The sequence below is a fragment of the Eptatretus burgeri genome, chromosome 5 (genome assembly GCF_056783735.1).
Source record: "Eptatretus burgeri isolate ZD-2024b chromosome 5, Ebu_testis_v1, whole genome shotgun sequence".
Taxonomy (NCBI): Eukaryota; Metazoa; Chordata; class Myxini; order Myxiniformes; family Myxinidae; genus Eptatretus; species Eptatretus burgeri.
The window spans coordinates 64,465,704-64,487,575 of NC_140965.1; the positions used below are offsets into that span (position 1 = coordinate 64,465,704).

Genomic DNA, 21,872 nt, shown 5'->3' on the forward strand with positions numbered 1-21,872 from the left:
CAATTTTCAGCTTTGACTGTCCAGATGCAATTGCAGTTTTAGCCACTCTAATATGCTTTGTTCCTTCAGCATGTCTTTGCAGTTGATAAACACCACCATTGCTAATATCAATGTCTTTCTTGCATAACGCACAATGAGCTTCCTGGTCTGATTTCTTTTGTACCCACTGGCTAAGCGCATGCCCATTCTTGTCCACACTATTCGTCCAATTTTCATTAAATTTTGTTGTATGTCGTGACATTTTGATGAATTAATAATATGTTCTCTTGCTTGTAAAACAGATTCTACAGCTACACCTGTAAGCAGGAAAGCAAATAGGTTAAGGAATTGTATATACATGTATATGCCAAGCAACAATCCAATATACATGTATCATGAAAGGGAAAAAAAAACACCTTATATGCAAGTTAAATTGTTGTGAATGTTAACATTTCATGTACCAGCATTACCAGTATTCCAAATAAGTACCTCAAATGGTACATCTTTTAATAGCCATTTATAAATACGCAATCACAATATGGTGTTGTCTTACACTTTCAGCATTAAAAAAAACCATCACAGACACAGTGAACATGATGATGAAGAGAAATGTGTTATTTTATAATAACCATGATATCCATCAATTATTTATATTTATTACCACAGCAGAAAGATTGAAAGTGCATTAAATGACACCTAAAAAAAAATGCTCCAGAGGCCAGGGGTGCAAAACCCTATCAGATTTTTGGGCTGAATAATGCTAAAAAAATCTGCTGTAGTCATTACAATTTTTAAAGGTCTGACAAAAATGTGGGAAATGTGGGAAATGTGGGACCACTGGGCACCCTGAAACTGTCACCCTGGTGTCACGCAGGCAGACAAATTAATCGATGTGTGTGCCGTCCCTCGGATGGATGTTAAACTGGGCGTCCCGTCTGCTGGCATTAGTTAGTGGACATTAAAGATCTCACTGTATCCTTCATGAAGAGTAGGCAAACTATAGCTGGCACCATAAACAAATTCCAAATTCCTGCCCAAACTACTGCTGGGAAGGCAATGACAAACCACCATGTATAACCCTCGTCAAGAAACAGCTCTGGCAGCATCGACACTCTGTAACAGAGTCTGGTACAGCAGATCAGAATCGGAAAAGGCATAGAATCTTCGATCATTGTGTTAATATAAAAAGGATTTCACAATCAGTCCTCTTGTTTGATGAACCTTTAATCATGTAAATAATTACACATTGATGAATATAGCAGAAAAAAGGGAAAGGCACAGAAATGGTGCTGGAATCCAACATCCTTCATCGAGCTTTGTTTAACTGCTTGTAATCACATGCGGCTTCTTGTACAGCATTGAGTGAAGTAGTTAATGTAAATCCACTCCGCCAACAGTTTCACAAACCTATCCTTAAATGGTGCCACGCGGAGCATGGAAAGGGTTACTACTGTGTAAACCATTGTGGAGGGTGGGATACGAGGATTAAAAAAAAATACATCAGATGTCTTTGACAATGCTAGAAAGAGGATCCATTGGAATTACCACCACTAACCCCCCCACCCCCCCCATCCCCTCCAAATGATCAGTGGGAATTTGTGAGCCTTCACTGGATGTAATGGTAATCATATGAACTCAACAGCATGTGTAGGACATGACATATAGCAGCTTACTAACCATTCTACTCACGAGAACAATATAAAAAAATTACAAGAAAAGGTAATTAACGGAGAATTACAAACAAACACTCCATTGTTATCCCCGAAAAGGTCAAGCGTAACCAGTGTTTTTAACAGCAGCATATATCAGCATTTATAGGCACAATGGCTGCTGAATGGCAGTAATGGAAAAATATACAAGTCAAGCAATTAACAGGTTCAAGTATGTTGTTTGATGGCTTAATAATACAGTCAAGTCTCATTATATCACAAACAACCTCCGTAGATTATCAAAACGTTAGTCCGCTTTACCCACCCAGTCCCCCCCCCCCCCAACAAATACCAAATAAAATGAAGGGCATCACATTCAGGGTGCGAGAGCACGACATACGGCCACAAGGGCTTTTCTCAAATGTATTTATTACAAGATCTCACCTTATACTGTTCGACTTGCAATTCCCCATGCACAAAACGAAGTGGTCGTGATAGACCCTTTACTCGATATCTCCACAATGGCTCGGCAGATTATAATTATCCTCTCTCTCCCCCTTCCTGAATTCAAAAAACAATTGTACATTTCACCATTTGTCACATTATTACGTCGAGTCGAAAATCTCCTTCGGAACAAAACTGATTATTATAAAAGAGTGTCTGTTATAAGGACGTGAGACAGCCTGCGAGGTTGATGCGGAATGCAGATACATGGGAATATTCTATAGTGCATACAAGGATAAGGAGTAAATAATCCGCATTCAAGTGCACGGTTACGCGGTCTTTGGAATGAAAGGGAACATTTCCCGGATACCTGTAGGAATGTTGCACATGCGGGACTCGTGTGAAAAATTATAACCCCTTAAATAATTAATCAATGCTGAAAACGCAGCGAAAAATAAAAAATAAAATAAAATGTTTCAAACCCCACAGTCTAAAGCCGTACAGAGTTCCTCATCAAGACACCAATTATTATGTCCTCGCACGAAGCATTTCTTTGGCTTCAATCCCAGCTGTAGATCATCGTTTCTGCAAATGTGAACTGTATAATTAATGAGAGCAAAAGAAAGAAAGAAAGAAAAGAAAAAAAAAAATTGACGGCAAGGACTCTTAACGGTTAATAAATGTCTAAGAGCAGTCGAATTTTGATTCAAATGTCAGCCGAACTTGAGCGAAATAGCCTGAAACCGGTTTGCTTCTTTCAAATAACCGGGTTCGTGCAGACTTCCAAAGGTCATGTTAGAAGCATCCGCGGTTTAACGACATCGCAATGAAATGGCACGACTTGCAAAGTGACATTTCAAGTAATAAAGGCCCCAATAAATCTCGCGATGACACTGGCCTTCCACTTCTTCAGCGACACTAAATTAGTCCTTTCTTTATCATAAGAGTGTCATCCACTTGTGTTTCATGCAACAATGGGGGATTTTTTTTTCTCCCCCAATCTCACTCACCTGGCCCATTAATCTGGCCCTTCCTTTCCATTCCACTCTTCCAATCCCTACCCATGCATCTCACCCTTCCTTCTCTCCTATTTATTTAAATCGGTTTCAATTTCATACACCTGGCCATCTCCTCATCCACCCCCCTCCCCACTTCCTTGTGCATACATAAATAAATAGATAGCCCCCTTATATGACCATTAAACACTGTTCTAAACATGCATATGGAATGATCTCAACGATGAATGTCTTACCGATCTGGTAAATCACTGCAAATTCCATCATAGTAGATCCACTCAAATAGTATGGTAGACCACACAAGGTTTGGTATGCTTCGATTACACAAGTACTAGCACACTGAAATAAGTATAAGATGTAAATAAGCAAGAGGCAGCTTTCCTCTTCAATGTCTAACCCCTTGTTGGATCAAAATATGGAATCGCAAGTTTACGTGATAAAAGCAGTACCACGAGCCGGTAAACCTGGGCCTCAACACGCCGATTTAACACTGTTCACAACAAGACTAGATCTGCGGCAAAGTACGAGAGTTTCACAGTCACCCGAGGGGCATGAGATTAGGCAGCAAACAGTAGAACAGTGATTGTGTCACACGTGTAAGCACATGCAACATTGTACAACGTACGAGACTAAAAGGCAGCCAATGGACACTCACGCTACACATAGAAACAAATACTGTGTGTGTGTTGCACATCACATTGCAGATGGAAACGATCACCTTGGTCCGGGTCTCTGTGAACTTATGCCGTCCACTTTAGGCACCTGAAAAATAAAACAAACAACTTATTTTTGGTTCGTGTACGAACACCAAAGGTTATGGGACACACAATCTTACAGTGCCTATAGAAAGTCTACACCCCCTTTCAAATTTTTCACCTTTTGTTGCTTTATAGCCTGAAATGAAATTATTTAAATCAGACTTTTTCCACCTTTATTAACACATCGTAACCCACAACTTCCAAATGGAAAACAAATTGTACAAATTTCAGAAAATTAATAAAAAATACAAAATATCTTGGTTGGATAAGTGTCCACCCCTCTTATAATAGCAATTGTAAATGAGCTCAGGTGTAACCAATCACCTTCAAAATCACACACCAAGTTCATTGGCCTCCACCTGTGTTAAATTGTGGTGACTAGCAGAGTACCCACCCTACGGGCGATCTTGTTCCAAGCATGCAACACGTTCTTCTGATGCATACCTGTATTTGGGCAGTGTATGGACAAGTGACAGCTCTGTATAGCAAAAATTAACAAGAGCGCAAGTGAGCACAATATACGCCCGAACAAGAAGGTATATACAGAATTGTGCAACTACATGGAAAACAGCATCCTGGTTGCCATGGCAACCACTTTAGATGACGAACGTATGTCACGACACACCGTCTCCACAGTCTGTACCAATGTACCAAATATGAAACGTGAAAGTTGAAAACTTTAGGAGTTAGAGTACGGACAGATGGACGGACGGACGGACAGACGACTGGTATCACATAATACGCCCCGATGTATGTATGTATGTATGTATGTATGTATGCGTATATATATCGGGCATATAAAAAACTCGGGTTACGTACATGAAGCAAGAATCGACTCACTGCAAATAATTCAAAACACCTCACAGCAGTGGAAACACATGGGGACAGGAATACTGTACTGTAAATGGTGGAGACTTGTAATACTCTCCTCCACCCGCGGCGGCACTACACGATACACATTTGCATCCCCTCACCCCCCCCAAGACCACCAGCAAAGATAAAAACACCCCTATACATTAAATGGAGTTATGTTGATCTTCTGTAGCAAGTCTGGATGTAATTGGGCCAGAACTGTAGGAGGAGTAGCGTGACAAGCAAACACACAAACAAACACCGGTCCATGCATTATAGTAAGGAGTGATTATTTCAGAATAAAATCAGCTGTTCCTGAAGGTTTCCTTGGCTGGGTAGTGCATTTCACAGCAAAGACTCAACTAATGAGCACCAAGTTCAAAAGACCTCCGGGATGAAGTTGTGGAAAGGCACAGATCAGGGGATGGGTATTAAAATATTTCAACGGCCTTGAATATCCCTTGGAGCATAGTCAAGAAAATCATTAAGAAGTGGAAGGCGTGTGGTACCACCAAGGCACTGACTAGATCAGGCCGTCCCTCCAACCTGGATGACCAAGCAAGGAAGAGACTGATGAGAGAGGCCAATGGCAACTTTGAAAGAGCTACAGGCCTTTATGGCAAAGACTAGTCACTGTGTGCATGTGACTGCACTATCCCAAGCACTCCACAAGTCTGGCCTGTATGGTAAGGTGGCAAGAAGGAAGCCATAACTCAAAAAAAAAAAAAAAAAACTCACCATGAGTCCCGTTTGAGGTTTGCAAAACACCACTCCAGAGATTCTGAAGACATGTGGCAAAAAGGTTTTGTGGTTGGATGAAACCAAGATGGAATTTTTTGGCCGAAATGCAGACGTTACGTTTTGCGCAAACCCAACACAGCACATCACCTGAAGAACACCATCTCTACTATGAAGCATGGTGGTGGTAGCATCATGTCTTGGGGATGTTTCTCATCAGCAGGGACTGGGACATTTGTCAGGATAGAAGGGACAAAGTATGGAGCAAAATACAGAAAAATCCTAGAGAAAAACCTGCTGCCCTCTGCAAAAAAGCTGAGATTGTGACGGAAGTTCACCTATCAGCATGACAATCACCCGAAGCACACAGCCAAAGCTAAACTGGAGTGGCTAAGGAACAAAAAGATAAATGTCCTCGAGTGGCCCAGTCAGAGCCCCGACCCAAATCCAATCGAAAATCTGTGGCATGATTTCAAGATCGCTGTCCATCAACACTCCCCACGCAACTTGACTGGACTTGAACAGTTTTGTCCAGAAGAATGGGCAAACATTGCCCAATCAAGGTGTGTAAAGTTGGTAGAGACCGATCCCAACAGACTCACAGCTGGAAATGCCGTCAAAGGTGCTTCCACCAAGTATTAACTCAGGGAGGGGGGGGGGTGGACACTTATCCAACCAAGATATTCTAGTGTTGTATATTTAATTAATTTTATGAAATTTGTAGAATTTGTTTTCAACTTGGAAGTTGTGGGTTACGATGTATAAATAAAGGTGGGAAAAGTCTGATTTAATGGAATTTAATACCAAGCTCCAAGGCAACAAATGGTGAAAAATTTGAAAGGGGGTGTAGACTTTCTATAGGCACTGTATATACGATTTGTAAAATGACTCAGTTAGGACTGTTGAAATTGTCCCAACGGAAGCACCTGCTCCTCAACAGATGATTATAATCATTCCTTGTTAGAATTCCAATAACTCCTTCCTCCAGGACACAGTGCCCTGAAAAACTCAGCAATGAGACTTCCCTTACTGTTGACCACGTGTGGAAGTCTCACAATTGAAAGTTGGGTGGAAGTAAAATAATTAATTCCATCTTGTGAAATATGAGCATGGACATTTTGGGAATAGAAACCTCGACGGATCACATGACTATTGCAAAGCACTGGTGTTTCTGTATTAATCACACTGAAACAAATATTTTTCATATTGAGATAAGTGTTCTTTGTCCACATATTATGCACTAATTTCTCTTTATTTTTGCTTTAAAATCATATGGAAGTATAAAATCTGTTGTAAAGTATAGGCTAAAATCACTCAGCAAAGAATGGTTCACGTGTGCTGAATTGAGATTAAAATTTCAATTGTCTGCAGGATAATTATGCTCATCAGGTATCTCACAATGACAAGGTCAGAGCTCATTAAATTTGCAGTCAATACCGACAGGCCACGAGTGGATGGAATATAATCTCAGTTCACTGTCCTGTGGTCTTGCTGGTTCCCTATAGACTGATGTCTTTCCCATTTCAAACCTTGGGATCATTGATTAATTGGATTTCTCGTTGTTGGGAAACATGCTCTCCTGAGTGCACCAGAAGAATGCTCAATGCCATCACTGTACATTTGGGGTGAATATTTCAAACCAGATGACTTTCGGGTCATGTGATTGTAATATTAATCAATATGGTCATAACGAATATATGGTCCCCATACTGGCCCAAGTACATCTGGGCCTGGTAAGGGATCATGTTGTTAGTCCATGCTTAGTTAAAGGAAATATGTACCCACCTGTTATGTTTGTTACTCTAAAATATACTTGATGATGGATCATTGCATACTGAAGGTTGTTTTATAAATGAATAGATATAGTATGTTAGTTAATATGTAACAATATACACGACTGGTCAAAAGTTTTAGAACAGCCCCATTTTTCCAGTTTTTACTGAAATTTAAGGAGTTCAAATCCAGTGAATAACCTGAAATGGTACAAAGCTAAGCGGTAAACTGCCAGAGGTTTAAAAAAAAAGAAAGTTTAGGTTACCAAAAACTGAAAAGAATGTAAATTTCAGACTTGTTAAAAAAGGCCTTTTTCAGGGAACAAGTAATGGGTTAGCAACTGCAGCTGTTCTGCAGCAATGGAAGTTAATTAAGCCTTGAAAGTTGATGCAAACAATTCATACAGGTGTCCCAACTTTTGTTGATTAGTTACAAACCCTCTGTCTGTATAAAAGCAGTGTTGGAACAGACTGTGTTGCTACTCCCTCTGAAGCATTATTTGGACAATATTGCATGACAGGAAGTAGTATATTGTAATCATAATGGCAAGAAAAAGACAATTAACAAAGGAAGACAGACAGACCATTATAACCCTTAAAAGTGTCGGTCTTTCCTTCAGAGAAATTGCAAAGAAGCCAAGGTGTCAGTGAGTACAGTTTCCTACACCATCAAAAGGCACTTGGAAACTGGAGGAAACTCTAACAGGAAGAGGTCTGGCAGACCCAAAGCCACAACACAATCAGAAGACAACTTTCTGAGAGTCAACAGCTTGCGTGATAGGCGGCTCACAGGACAGCAGCACAATTCAAATCATGGAATAGCCAGCACAATCTCCAGACTTAAACCCCATAGAGCTGGTTTGGGATGAACTGGACAGAAGGGTGAAAGCAAAGCAACCTACAAGTGCAACACATTTGTGGGAACTTCTGCAACAGTGTTGGGCAGAACTTTCTGAACAATATTTGATTTCCATTGTAGAAAGAATGCCACGAGTATGTTCGGCTGTTACATCTGCAAAAGGTGGCTACTTTGATGAGTCAAAAATTTAGATTAAATTTTGTTCAACAAAACGATTCCATGATTTCTTTTTTATCTGTAATTGTTTATTTGTTCTATGCTTTAATTTCAGAGTACATTGAAACATTAAACTGCTAAAATTTCAGTAAAAACTGGAAAAATGGGGGTGTTCTAAAACTTCTGACCGGTAGTGTAGTCTTCTACCTTTCACTTGGTTCGCAAATTGAGGAGAACTGCTTTGGTGACGCCGGGGAGTCGAGCCCCCAGAGGCATTAGTCTCATTGACTCTGGCCTCCCATTCAATTGCAAAGTTGTACAAACACGAATTCTGTCTTCCCATTGTCCTCTTATCATACAGGAGTCTCATCGAACTTCAGAGGTCATGGACCTCTGATTGTTCTGCAAAAGCTGTGCAAACCAGATACTCCATCTGCATGCTGAGATAAATGTTTATCATTGCCAAAAGTAAATGAAGGTTTTCTGTGCATACACACCCTGGAGAAGCTCATGCATTCTTTCGTGCAACACTATCTGCTTGAATTATGCACAAGATTGTTTTCTCTTTGCTTGAAAGACCTAGTGTGCAAACAAAGCTTTCTTGTAGTCTGGTATCGATTAACCAAGTGCCCTGACCCCTCCCAATTTTCAAATTGCATAAAAGACCATGTATTCTCGCTCAGAGGCAGAGATCTGCTTGGACTTTTGAGACAAGCTCTTCTTTCCACATATATGTGTTTTTGTATAATAAACGATCTGTTAAATTATCAAGGGTTTTCTCTTTTGGTTGGAAGTCTCCACCACTGCGGTAGGATAGCGTACGAGGGTTACTCCAAAAACAATGACTTGTATCCTTCGAAAATCATGGCACAATACAGATGCGAAACTCTAGTCTATGCAATATTTAAGCACCTCATATATTACAGAACACTACACAACAGCCCCGACTGCCATGTGCATTGTGGAGGATGGTTTATGAGGTTAGGGTGGGGGGTGAAAACATGGTTGTAGGGTGTATATGACTGTCTGTCATCAGCAGGGATACACAAGGAACTTGGATGCAGGAAGAAGCTATTTGGCCCATCAAGCCTGCTCTACATCGACACCACATTAATTCACAATGAAAATATTGGGGCAAGCACAGCCATCACCATCGTGTTTTATATACATATATAATATGGCAAATATATATTACTAGCCGGTAGGCGACGATGGTTCGCGGCCATTATTGAACAATGCCACGATAGGTACAGTTGAGTTAGTGGAAGCTTTTGAGGAAGCCTCACTGTAAAAACCTATCTCTTCCGTCAAAATTGACCAAATCAAATCGGATTTTTTATATGTTGTACTTATGGACATAACGCACAGCTTCCAGGAAATGAAATTGCGAGAAAAAAAAAAAACCGTATCTTGCCAAAAGGTGACCACGTGTGACTTCTTTAAGGTCACACTGAGGTGAACAGAGCTGCTATCCACCAGGAGCGACTCCTTGAGGAATATCTGCCTACGAGAGATTCCGATGAGAATCGTTCTACAGAGTAACCATGAAAAATATGCTTTTGCCTCATAACGTCACCAAATGACGTCATAATGTCTCAAGCTTGACATATCTAGAAAGCACTTATCGAGGTGTTCAATTTGAGGTACTACACGATATGGTTCCTAAAACTTGAAAATTTGACCTTGGGGTCAAATATGTTTGACCTGAGGCGGTAACCATGAAGGTCAAGGCCAATCGCCACCAAAAATTAATCAGCTGAGCGCCAGACCATGAACTATATTCCCATGAAGTTTGAAGACGATCCGATCAAAATTACTCAAAAAATAAGGGTTTTGTCGACCCTTGATTTGTGCCAAAGTGACCTTGACCTTTGACCTTGACCTTCAAAATTTTGTCCACTGAAAGGGACCTCTATAGGCCTCTGATATGCGAAGTTACAAAAATTTCCAATGATAACTGTGCTCTGCAGAATTTTTTATACGTGATTACAGACAAAAAAAAAACAAAAAAAAAAAAAAAAAAAAAAAAAAAAACATACAAGCTGACTAACATATCTTGCAAAAACTTCGTTTTGGCAAGATAATAAAAAGTTCAAGTGGGCGTGGCTCCACCCACAAGGGGCGTGGGACGCCCCTCATACAAAAAGACACAACGAGACCATGATATCTAGCTTGTGTTCAAGTTTGATCAAGATCGCATCGAACGTCACGGAGCTATGTTCTGGAGAGAGTCACAAACAGAAAGACAGACAACGAAAATAGTGGTCACTGCTGGCACCCACGAACCAACTGCTGGTGCCCACGAACCAGTTATTATATTTTAAAAATATTTGAAAATGTTTTTCATTTTTCATACTTTTTTGGAGGATGATTTAAGAGGTGGGGGTGGGGGGGGCAAACACTGTTGTAGGATGTATATGTCTGTCTGTCTGACTGATATATTCGATCATTATTTATCCATTATCAACCAAACTGGCAGGAGGACAAAGAGTCACACGATTAAGGTTGTCGCGACTTAATTTGTCCACTTCCCCAAAGGGGTTTTCTGGCTTGGGTGAAATCTGTGTTAAGGTGTATGGATCCTTATCGTGGCATTCTTCCAAGGCAGGATAAGGATCCATATATGTACCTTAACACGGATTCTCATAACAAAAGTAATTTTGTTATCCAAGGCCGCTTACAACAAAAGTAATAACAACACTAATGATAATAGCACAATATTAGTGTTACGAGTTCATGTTCCTCTCCTTCTTTGCACAAATAAAGCTTTTCGTTGTGATCTCTTCAGGCAGAGTTTGAGGCGGAGCCGCTAAGGCTGATGTACAACTGCTCATCACACCTGGAAATGCACTTTGCGAGTCAAGTGGTGCAAAGAGCACAGACAATGGACTACCGAGCCCTACCGAGCCCTACCGAACCCTATTAAGTGACATTACATTGGTGTTTCCATTTTTTGGTCGACTACCTGTACATACCTCAGCAGAGAGGATAATAACATGACCATTCCTACTGCTCCCTTTGGGAGCAGGTGCACTAGTTGTTTAAGTTAAAGGCCTGGCAGGATAGCTGAACTCACTTTTGAGCTGTCTGGTCTCGGTTTGATTATTCACCAAACTACATACTCTTTTCCTCGTTCTTCTGGTGTGACTGATTCCTCACCAGACTATAAACCTTCATCCTAGTTCTTTAAAAGGCATGGTATAGCATTAATGGGTCTGTCGGATATGACATTAAGTTGGGTGGCCGGTCTTTCCAGCATTTGTTGCTTCTGGACATTGAAGATCCTGTGGTATTTCATAAAGAGAAGGCCATTGTGTGCAATCACTCTGGCTAAATTCCAAATTTCTGTCTGACTACTACTACTACTACTACTACTGGGATGGCAATAGCAAAAAAAACCCAAACAATTCCCTTGCCACGAGATAGTTACCTGTGCCACCGGAGGTGGATGGAGGTTACGTGTTTCACCCCTGTTTGTCTGTCTGTCTATGAACAGGATATCTCAAACAATATGGAGGGATTCCGACAAAACTTGGTGGACAGGTTGGATGTGTGATGAGGATTCATTGATTATAATTTGGTGAAGATCCAGATCCGGATCTGGATAGTAGAATATTTTAAGTGATTCTTCACCATCGAGAGATAGGGTTAAAAATGTGATGGAGCACAATATCTCAAAACGTTGTGGACGAGTTATGACAAAACTTGGTAGACGAGTTTGGCAGCCGACAAGAACAAGCCAATTCGATTTTGGTTCGGGTCTGGATGCTGATATCTGATCTATCAGTGGGATACAAAATGTAAACCGTACAGCCTGACGGAGGTATGTTCCCCACCGAGTGCCATTATAGTTTCAGCTGCATCGATGCCATAAAAAAAAAAAAAAAGAGTATGGAGTCAACATCATTCAATTTAATGATCTTGAGGCTGAAAAAAAGTGGAAATGCACCAAGTGGAGGAGGTCTGGCACGTTGTCTTTTTCTTCATATATTGTGAGAAAATGTACACAAATGCCATACAAGAGAGAGGGATGGAGTCGGAGACAGCAACGAGGGATGCATACTGTTATGTTATAAGGGGTTCAAATTAGGAAGCATGTTAAGTTAGCATGGTCCACGTAGGTTAGAGCATTTTCTGCAACTAAGGACCTGGATTAGAGTGAAGTTGGCACGTTCTTATGTATGCCGTGAGGGGTGGTATAGTTGACACAGGGATTAGGTAGGAAAGTGTAATTCATACGGGTCCTCTGTAAAACCAGGCAAGGCACCAGGCTAAGGTAGGATGGGGTAGAATCAGAGTGGATTTGGCTGTGTCTGCAGCCCACATGTGGCTTTGAAAACCTACCACACCTATGACAACTGCATGCCATGTGATTGGTGGAGCCATGCTGGAAGCGATGGACATGAGGGATGTTGTAGACATGGCTGTGGGGGAGGTGATAAAAGGGGCCGTGCATGGGGGTAGGGCTCGTTCGAGTAAGTTGAAGACAGGCTGTACATGGGTGGTCCCTCTTTGGTGCCACAGCTATGGGGCTGACCCAGGCTGCTCACTCTGGAGACCTGCCCAGTGAAACCTGCTTCCACCCCATGTCCTTTGGAAGACCTTGCCTGCCCCCTCCCCCCAAACTGTGAGTGAATGAGACGGTGTTGCTCATGGGATTCTAGTTTTTATACCTATCGATCTTATCAGTTTATGATCGAGGAACAACTTTTTCAAATCGAATGTTATATTTTGAACACGAATCAGATGACAAGTTTCTCATTTTACCGTACTTTGGCTTTGAATCCGTCACGATCACGCCTGCGCAGAGAGGAGTGAGATAATATTTTTACTCTGCCCACCTGGCAGTCACAAAAAAAGAAAGAAAATCATTCCAAATAGGAAACGTACTGTTTTAAAGGATGTTATAAAGGACACAAACAACAGGCACAAAGAACTAATGTAATGTGTTAGATAGGGTGACGTAATAGACAGTGGGTAAATGGCAGTAAAGGCCGGAATTTATTTATTTATACGCCTTTAAACCTTTATTTAAATTGGATTATGGACTTCAACACTGCAGAACACAAATCGCCTTCATAATTCTTCCAAGAACCATACAATAAATATATTGACATATAGCATGAAAGGACGTGGCATGTGAGAGGGTCGGGATGAAGAAGATGCCGATTGACGCTGCGTTTGGTTCACAAATTTCATGGATTCACTGGATCATGGGGTGTGGCGCTGCCGGTACCTGTGCAGGACGACGAAAGTCCGAGTCTTCAGGTCCTTGGTGCTTCCAGTCTTGCTCTATGGATGTGAGACTTGGACTCTGACCAAGGATCTGAGACTGAGACTTAATTCCTTTGGTACCAGGTCTCTTCAGGGAATCCTTGGCTATCGCTGGTCGGACTTTGTGTACAACGAGCGGTTGCTGAGAGAGACTCAAATGGGATTTGTTACCTGCATAGTCCGTGAGCGTCAGCTGCGGCTGTATGGACATGTGGCTCGTTTTCCTGACGCTGATCCTGCTCATCGGATTCTCTCAGCGAGGAAGCCTCGTGAGTGGAGGAGGCCAATGGGCCGACCACGTGCCTCGTGGTTGCAGCAGGTTGATCAGCATCTCAAGGAGATGGGGATGGGCCAGGCATCTGTCTGGGGGATGGCCAGACGGAGGCCCCTGGAGTACCGGTGGAAAGTGGAAGCAGCGACGCGCTGCTCTGGCACATGCTCCCATACCTGACCTGAATACCCAAAATACCAAATAATGATAGTGAAAACATATTTTTAGAAATTTCTACAAATTTATAAAAAATGAAAAGCTGAAATGTCTTGAGTCAATAAGTATTCAACCCCTGTGCTGTGACACTCCAAATTGAGCTCGGGTTCATCCAATTTCCTTTGATCATCCTCGAGATGTCTCTACAACTTGATTGGAGTCCACCTGTGGCCAATTAAATTGATTGGACATGATTTATATGACAAAGAAACACGTCTTTCTGGAAAGGTCCCACATGACAGTGCATGTCAGAATAGAAACTCTATCAGGAAGTCCAAGGAACTGTCCGTAGAACTCCAAGATGGAATTGTGAGGAGGTATAGACACGGGGAAGGGTATAAAACAATTTATAGATTGTTGGAAGTTCCCAAGAGCACAGTGAGCTCCATCATTAAGAAATGGAAAGAATATGGAACTACCCAGACTCTTCCTAGAGCTGGCCATCCGACCAAACTGAGCAACCAGGCAAGAAGGACCTTGGTCAGGGAGGTGACCAAGAACCCAATGACCACTCTGAGAGAACTACAGAGTTCCTTGGCTGAGATGGGAGAACCCACTGGAAGGATAACGGTCTCTGCAATGCTTCACAAAGAGGCTTTCTGGGAGAGTGGCCAGACGGAAGCCACTCCTAAGAAAAAGGCACATGGCAGCATGGCTGGAGTTTGCAAAAACGCACGTGAAAGACTGAGAGCATGAGGCAAAGGAGTCTGTGGTCTGATGAAATGAAAATTCAACTTTGGCCTGAATGCAAAGCACTATGTCTGGCGGAAAACGAGCACAACTCATCACCCATCGAACACCATCCCCACCGTGAAGCACGTTGGTGGCAACAGCATGGACTGGGAGACTTGTAAGGATAGGGAGAACAATGAATGGAGCCAAATACAGGCAAGTCCTTGAGGAGAACCTGCTTCAGAGTGCAAAAGACCTGAGAGTGAAAAGATTTACATTCCAACAGGACAATGACCCCAAGCAGACAGCCAAAGCAACACTGGAATGGCTTTAGAACAAGAATGTGAAAGTCCTTGAGTGGCTCAGACAAAGCCCAGACTTGAATCACATTTAGAATCTGTGGAAAGATTTGAAAATTGCTGTTCACCGACGCTCCCCATCCAACTTGACAGAGTTTGAGAAAATCTGTAAGGAAGAATGGAGGAAAACCTCCAAATCCAGATGTGTAAAGCTGATCCAGACATACCCAGGAAGACTCAAAGCTGTAATTGCTGCCAAAGGTGCTTATACAAAGTATTGACTCAGGGGGATGAATATTTATTAGCGCAAGACATTTCAGCTTTTCATTTTAAATTAATTTGTAAGAACTTCTAAAAACATGATAGGGTATTTTGTGTAGATCGACAACAATTTAAATATATTTTTTCAATCCATTTTAAATTCAGGCTGTTACACAACAAAATGTGACAAAAGTGGAGGGGTGTGAACACCTTGTGAAGGTGCTGTATGTGTTTTTGTAACTTGCTTCCTTTTGCCAAAGTTGGGCAGAATGGGTGTAGAGAGGAATGAGGGGCAGGAGATGATGCATCGGGATGCATGGAGTGGACAATATGGATACAGAAGGAACTCTCAGGAAGGAAAACTGGAAATTTGGAAGGAGGGATTGTGGTGGGGTGTGATGAGGATATAATAGTGATGTAATTAAAGACTGCTTCAGTAGTGCTAAACATATGGATTAAAAAAACGATCTTTAAAATCTATACATTACTAAAACTCTCATCTTGTATGTATGTATGTATGTATTTTCCCAAAATACAGCCAAAACGGTCGACGATAGCGCAAAATTTTTTGGCCTACCTTACTCACCATTCACCTGCGGTGTGCAGTATCAAGTTTCGTTTAAATCGGGCAACGAAAAAAATTATTAAAAAATCAATTCCAGATTCAGTCAAGTTCTCTTCGAGAGTATTTGATCAATACAAGTATCGGTATCGTTCGCTGGAGCTATCTTATTTTTTTTTCTTGAAATGATTTTTTTTCCATCAACCGCTGTCTCAACGGGAACCCAGCGGGTTGATGGATCGTCGAGTAATTTATTAAAATTGAAGTACTATTCATGAAAGCTGCGTGGGGTATTGTGTTCTATGAATTATCATATATTCCTGTATTAAGTGTATTTATGTATCTCTTCATTCATGCCTGGCAGGCTGTCGCTTCAGGATTTTCCGTACGTGTCCTGTCATCTGTCCTTCCAATAAACCTGTTGTCTATAAAGAACATGTGTCACCTGATTAGCGCATTCTCATGTGCGGAAACCATTTTGGTGTATAGCAAATCCCTGGGAGAGATAAGTGTGTAAATTTAATTCGTTTTAAGAAACTGGTAGGATTTAGATATAGGGTTGGCTCAGTGGTTAGGGTGGTGGCTTGGGATCCTCGGGTCCTGAGTTCAAGCCTCGTTGGCTGCTGAATTAACACCAGGGGGTTGACTCAGCCTGTCATCCTTCTGAGGTTGGTGAAATGAGTACCAGTGTAGCAGCCAAAAGGCTGCACATGAAGGGAAGGGGGTATTGACAGATTTATTAAATCTGGTATTGGTGTGGCGCAGGCATGATGGGCCGAACAGCCTCCTCCTGCGTAAAATTTCCTTGCGATTCCTTGCAACTGGGAGAAACTGTGTTGTCCGCTCCAATGTGGATTATTTTGATTTGGCTATTTGTGAAGCACATTGCTTCTGCATGGTGGGGGAAGACCCCGTAAATGAGACAATACATACGATGGGACATGCTATATCATGCGCTTTACAGTGTCAGTATTGCTGAAGCATTTTCTTGGCAAGGGTTATGCTGGGTGGTTTGCCATTGTCTTCCCAGCAGTAGTTATGGCAGGAATTTGTAATTTGGCCGTAGTGCCGGCGATAGCTCAGCTCTTCGCGAAGGACACAGTGAAATATTTAATGTCCACCAACTAATGCCGGCAGATGGGACGCCCAGTTTAACGTCTATCCTTGCGACGGCACCCACATTGATGAATCACCCTGTCTGTGAAACACCGGGATGACCGTTTACTGCCGTGTCAGGATTTAAACCCCATTCATGATGCACTATTCTCGAAAACGTCGAAATAGGGTGCCATACCAATTTTGGCACTTTAAAAGTTTGCCTCTTCTCAGGCTTTGCACCCTTCTGAAATTACAAGGATTTCACTTTTCGACACCTTTCATCCATTCGACGTTGACACCCCCTGCTACTCAGATACCATTCTGCAGCTGCATATTAGGCCCTCTTGACTTTCAGGGACAGATGAAGCCTTTGCAATAAACAGCCACCCCGTCCTTCTCATGACGGGATTGTGATGCTGACCGCCTGATGACAGACAGTGCCCTCTGAGCATGCTCAGGAAGTTCGTTCTTGATCAGCCATAAACTGGAGGAGTTAACGAAGAAACAGATGGTTCCCACTTTATAACACGGATTTGTAGAAGCTTTAGAAACCATACATCCGATTTTGGGGTCAACTGAATACAGCTCCATTTGAAAAGTGAATACATTTCATTCCTCAAAAAGATTTGTCATTCATGTTAATAAGTTTCGAGGACTGAGTAGGTACGTCGAAGCTTTAAATAATTAGTCATTCATCCATTTAGCCCATCATTGCCGTGGTGCACTCTTGGCTAAATTTTTTTGCTACAGCTTTAAAGATCAATCTTCTTGATTGTTTACTAAAGTCTAAATAACCCGATCTTTATTAGGTGACCCAACATGTGTGTGTGTGTGTGTGTGTGTGTGTGTGTGTGTGTGTGTGTGTGTGTGTGTGTGTGTGTGTGTGTGTGTGTGTGTGTGTGTTTGTTAATTATAACGGCACTCAGTAGAGCGCATACCTCTATCAGGCTAAACAGCTTACGTTTTGTATTCCCATGCCAGATCTGCATTCGGACCTGTATCAAAATCTACTCCGCTTGTTCTTGTCACCGACCAAACTTGTCCACTTAGTTTGGTCATAACTCGCCCACGTTTTGAAATATCATGCCAGATATCGTATTTGGCCCCATCTGTTAATGATGAAGAATTACTCAAAAAAAAAAAAATTCTCATTTCAGGATCAAGATTCGGATCTTCACCAAAATCTAATTATTTTGTCCGTGTCACACACCCAACCTGCATACAAACACAACTTTTTGAGATACCCTGTTCACAAACAGACAGACAGAGGCAGGGGTGAAAACAACCTCCCTCCACCTCCGGTGGCAGAGGGAACAAAGCACTGATCCAAGACAAAAGTACAATTAATATTTAAAGATGAGGAAAATCAAGAATTATCTTCATTGTCTAATTAGTAGGCACGTAAAGACGTGGGGCTCGGCGTACCGTGTGTCGTGGTGAGTTTGTAGGCAGTGAATGCAGCAGTAATGCATGCCACATGTCACACAGGTGTATGGGGACAAGAAGCCACACACGGAGCAGAGATGGCGTGGTGGGAGCGACGATGGAGGAACACAAGCGGTGAGGTAGTTTGGTTCGACGCTAACACTCAAGTTCTGGGGAGCAAAACACGGAAACTTGAGAATTGCATTTTATGACAAAAAGCAGTCACAGCGATCACAGGTAATATTAAAGGTACTTTATTTATTGAACATGTGCGCGCACGCGCACGCGCACGCACGCGCGCGCACGCGCGCGCACGCACGCGCACGCACGCGCGCGCACGCGCGCGCACGCACGCGCACGCACGCGCGCGCACGCACGCACACACACACACACACACACACACACACACACACACACACACACACACACACACACACACAGTGCAAATTTCTGCACCATTTCTATAGGTATCTTTTCCTGACACCCATAAATGGTGCACAACATCCATGATCCCGAACCAACAAGCAGTACACCTGTTTGAGAACCAACACTTCAGAGGAAGTAGTCTTGTTGTCAAGTAAACGGCCCTCAGAGCAATTTAAAAATGCTAAACCTGTGCGCACCTACCTCTTCCTCCAGCAGAGTTTCAAAGGTTTTCCGGAAACGTTTCTTGAAATACTCTCTCCGTGTCTTCTTTTTCTTCTTGGCTACACACACACACACACACACACACACACACACACACACACACAGTCATACAGGTCATTCATCTCCATGTCACCCTTGTGGCATGCAGGTGTACACCTTAAAAGTTTTATGCATGAACATGGTGGGGAATTCAAACTGATAAAAACTGTTTACATCTCCCAAAGCACTGCCTGGCCATCACATTGTAAACTAGAAGGGCACTCGGTGGAGCGCGTACCTCTGCCACGTAATGCCTGATCCACGAGAACACATCGAGCCCATTACATTTTTGAAATATCATGCCATACAGCACTATGTCGTTTTTGGCCCTATCTCTTAATGGTGAAGAATCACTTTAAAAATTATCAGATCCGGATCTTCACCAAAGTCTAATCAATTTGTCGTTGTCACACACCCAACCTGCCCGCCAAGTTTTGCCTGAATCTGTTCACATCTTTTTGAGACAGCCTGCTCACAGACAGAAAAACAAACAGACAAGCAGGCAGGCAGACAGACCGGGGCAAAAACACAACCTCCGTCCACCTTTGGTTCACCAAGGTTATATATTTACTGCATCATTGTCAATTTTTAGTTTCAGTATGTGAAGTGGAATTGTTTTTTCTTAATATATAAATGATCAGGTGGAGGAATTCTGAAACTTCACCAGTGTTTCACTTGAAAATGAATGAACATACGACATCAATTTTAAAGTTGGAGCATAAAAAGTGAAAACTCACGGGTCGGAGGGGACAGCTCATCAGTGAACTGAGGGAGGCGCATCATCTTGTCCGGCAGTGAAGCTTTTGGATCCTCTTGGTCATTGTCCCTCTCCAAAGCATCCAGGGAGCGGTTCAACCTCCGCCGTCGCGTTGCCTGGTCCAGTACCCGACGCTGTCCAGCCTCGTTCAGCCGCTCTGTAGTGGTCACGATCATAATTAGTAAGGCATGATTAGTAAGTAAGTAAACACGGTGTAAGATTGTGCCAATCTTTACACACAAGAAGCAAGTAATGTCTTCGCTGTATTTTCAACTTTTTACCATTTTCAGCTTTGTTTTCGTTGGGAAGCGTGGGGATTTGTCATAGCGGGTCAATGACGTCACGCTAATTTTATTATTGCTTTCTTCCTCACCAAAAATTCGCTTTTATATTCAAGATTTCTATCTTGTAAACTCCCAAATTTCCAGTTTTTCCTTCCTCAGGGTTTGCTTTTATATCCATCTTGTCCAGCCCATACATCCTTCCCAACTCTTCATTCATTATTTGTGTTTCCCTCTTATTTTGTGCTTCAACCCTGCTGTTGTTGTTAGACCCCCCCCCTCCCCTTGCCCCCATCAACTTCACAGTAGGAATAATGCTTCAAACTTGCAAGTTGTGGCTCATGCCTTACTCTGCAGTCCCTCTCTCCTACAAAATGAACTTACAGATGGGATTGATGAACCACAAAACAACCATAAGGAAGGTATCAAGCCAAAGGTATTTGAATTCATATCAATGACGGAGAGTCTTGTAACACAGGACTTTCACAATGATGTAGAGATGATAAATGAGGCATTTTGCGCATGCGCTATATGTTGCACTTTTTCAGTTCGGCTCGCAGAACACTTTTAACGCATCATTGCTAGTTACAAATCTGATATTCAAAGTCTCTTAAACATCATTTTCAACATTTCAACAAGAGTGGCTATTTTGGGATGGTTAACCATAATTATGTTTTGGAATGAAAATCGGGCTCATGGAAATATAGGAAAACAAGAAATATCCATGGAAGAGAAGAGTTGGGTTCGTACCATTTCCTGTTCATACAATTAGCTCGCGTCGGTTGTGGTTACAACACACATACGAACTGATACTTTCCTTTCACCAACAGATGCAAAAATCTTGTACGATCTCTCTTGTGGCCCCGGAACCAAACAGAAAAGAGATGTTTATAATGGCACTCACAGCCCAACCCCTCCTCCCAAACATGGTTAACGGTAAATATCATCGTTTCAAACTTACCCCGTGCATCAACAAGCCCCAGATATGACCTTCCCATCGGTGTTAAGAAGCACGAAGGTTTGGTTAGCACGCACCACCTTTAGCCTTTCACCGGCGCACATCGCCGGGAGTTTTTGCAATACGGACTGTAACATATACCGACTCTTTGGACAAGTTGATCAGGAAGTTCTCAAACTGTGTCGTTGTGCAGAGGCACACACCTTTCTCGCAGGTGCGCTTACAAAAATACTTTCAGCTTCTTTAAAAGTTGTTTTTAGTTGTTTAATTCTGCAATCCTCATCTGGGAGGCATGAAAGATGTCCAGGCCGCCCTGATTTACTTCGTTACTAGCGGTTGTTGTGGGTAACAATCAGGGTGGAAATACGTCATTTCAAAAGTCACGCGTCGCCTTCAACCTTCCAATCGTTACTGGAACAGCACGGTGCTCAGACGATTCCAAATGAACATTACACTCCAGATGGTCTGTAATCAACATCTCTATCCAAATCGATTCAAGAGGTGACTCTTTGTGGAAGACAGGATGGCATTGGTCACAAAACATCACAAAATTTCCATCTGCGAACACTCCATCATATAGAAGTCACTGTGTTGTTGGACTGGCAGGGTGGCCTCGAGGAAATGCACTCTTGCCTCTAAACTGTTGTGTTTGGGTTTGAATCCCGACCCAGCTATAAACTGTCATCCCAGTGTTTCACAGGCAGGACGATTCATCAATGTGTGTGCCATCCCTCGTATGGTCGGACATTAAACTGGGGGAGGGGAGGGGGTCCCATATGTCAGCATTAGTTGGTAAATGTTAAAGATCCCACGGTGTCACTTACAAAGAGTAGGCGAGCTATCTCTGTCACCCGAAACAAATTCTAAATTCCTACAGAGGGCATTGAA

General features: G+C 42.3%; 2 protein-coding genes across 7 annotated transcripts in view; one reads left to right on the forward strand and one right to left on the reverse strand.

The window, feature by feature from the left end:
* Nucleotides 1-8,983, forward strand: part of LOC147026570 (P2R1A-PPP2R2A-interacting phosphatase regulator 1-like) — a 43,032-nt gene extending 34,049 nt beyond the window's left edge. For all 5 annotated transcript variants that reach the window (XM_085882126.1, XM_085882127.1, XM_085882125.1 and 2 more), the window contains one exon: nucleotides 7,829-8,983. The gene's annotated coding sequence lies outside the window, so the exon portion shown is untranslated. The remainder of the gene's footprint in view (nucleotides 1-7,828) is intronic.
* Nucleotides 1,186-21,872, reverse strand: part of LOC147026571 (zinc finger HIT domain-containing protein 1-like) — a 22,355-nt gene continuing 1,668 nt past the window's right edge. The window contains exons 2-6 of one of the 2 annotated variants that reach the window (XM_085882134.1): nucleotides 19,726-19,902; nucleotides 18,929-19,008; nucleotides 18,302-18,471; nucleotides 3,807-3,850; nucleotides 1,186-2,657 (exon numbers count right to left, since the gene is read on the reverse strand). In XM_085882134.1, the coding sequence (XP_085738260.1) occupies nucleotides 3,829-3,850; nucleotides 18,302-18,471; nucleotides 18,929-19,008; nucleotides 19,726-19,902 (449 nt within the window). In that variant the 3' untranslated portion in view covers nucleotides 1,186-2,657; nucleotides 3,807-3,828. Of the gene's footprint in view, nucleotides 3,851-18,301; nucleotides 18,472-18,928; nucleotides 19,009-19,725; nucleotides 19,903-21,872 lie in introns of both variants that reach the window. The other variant, XM_085882133.1, reaches the window with a different exon arrangement.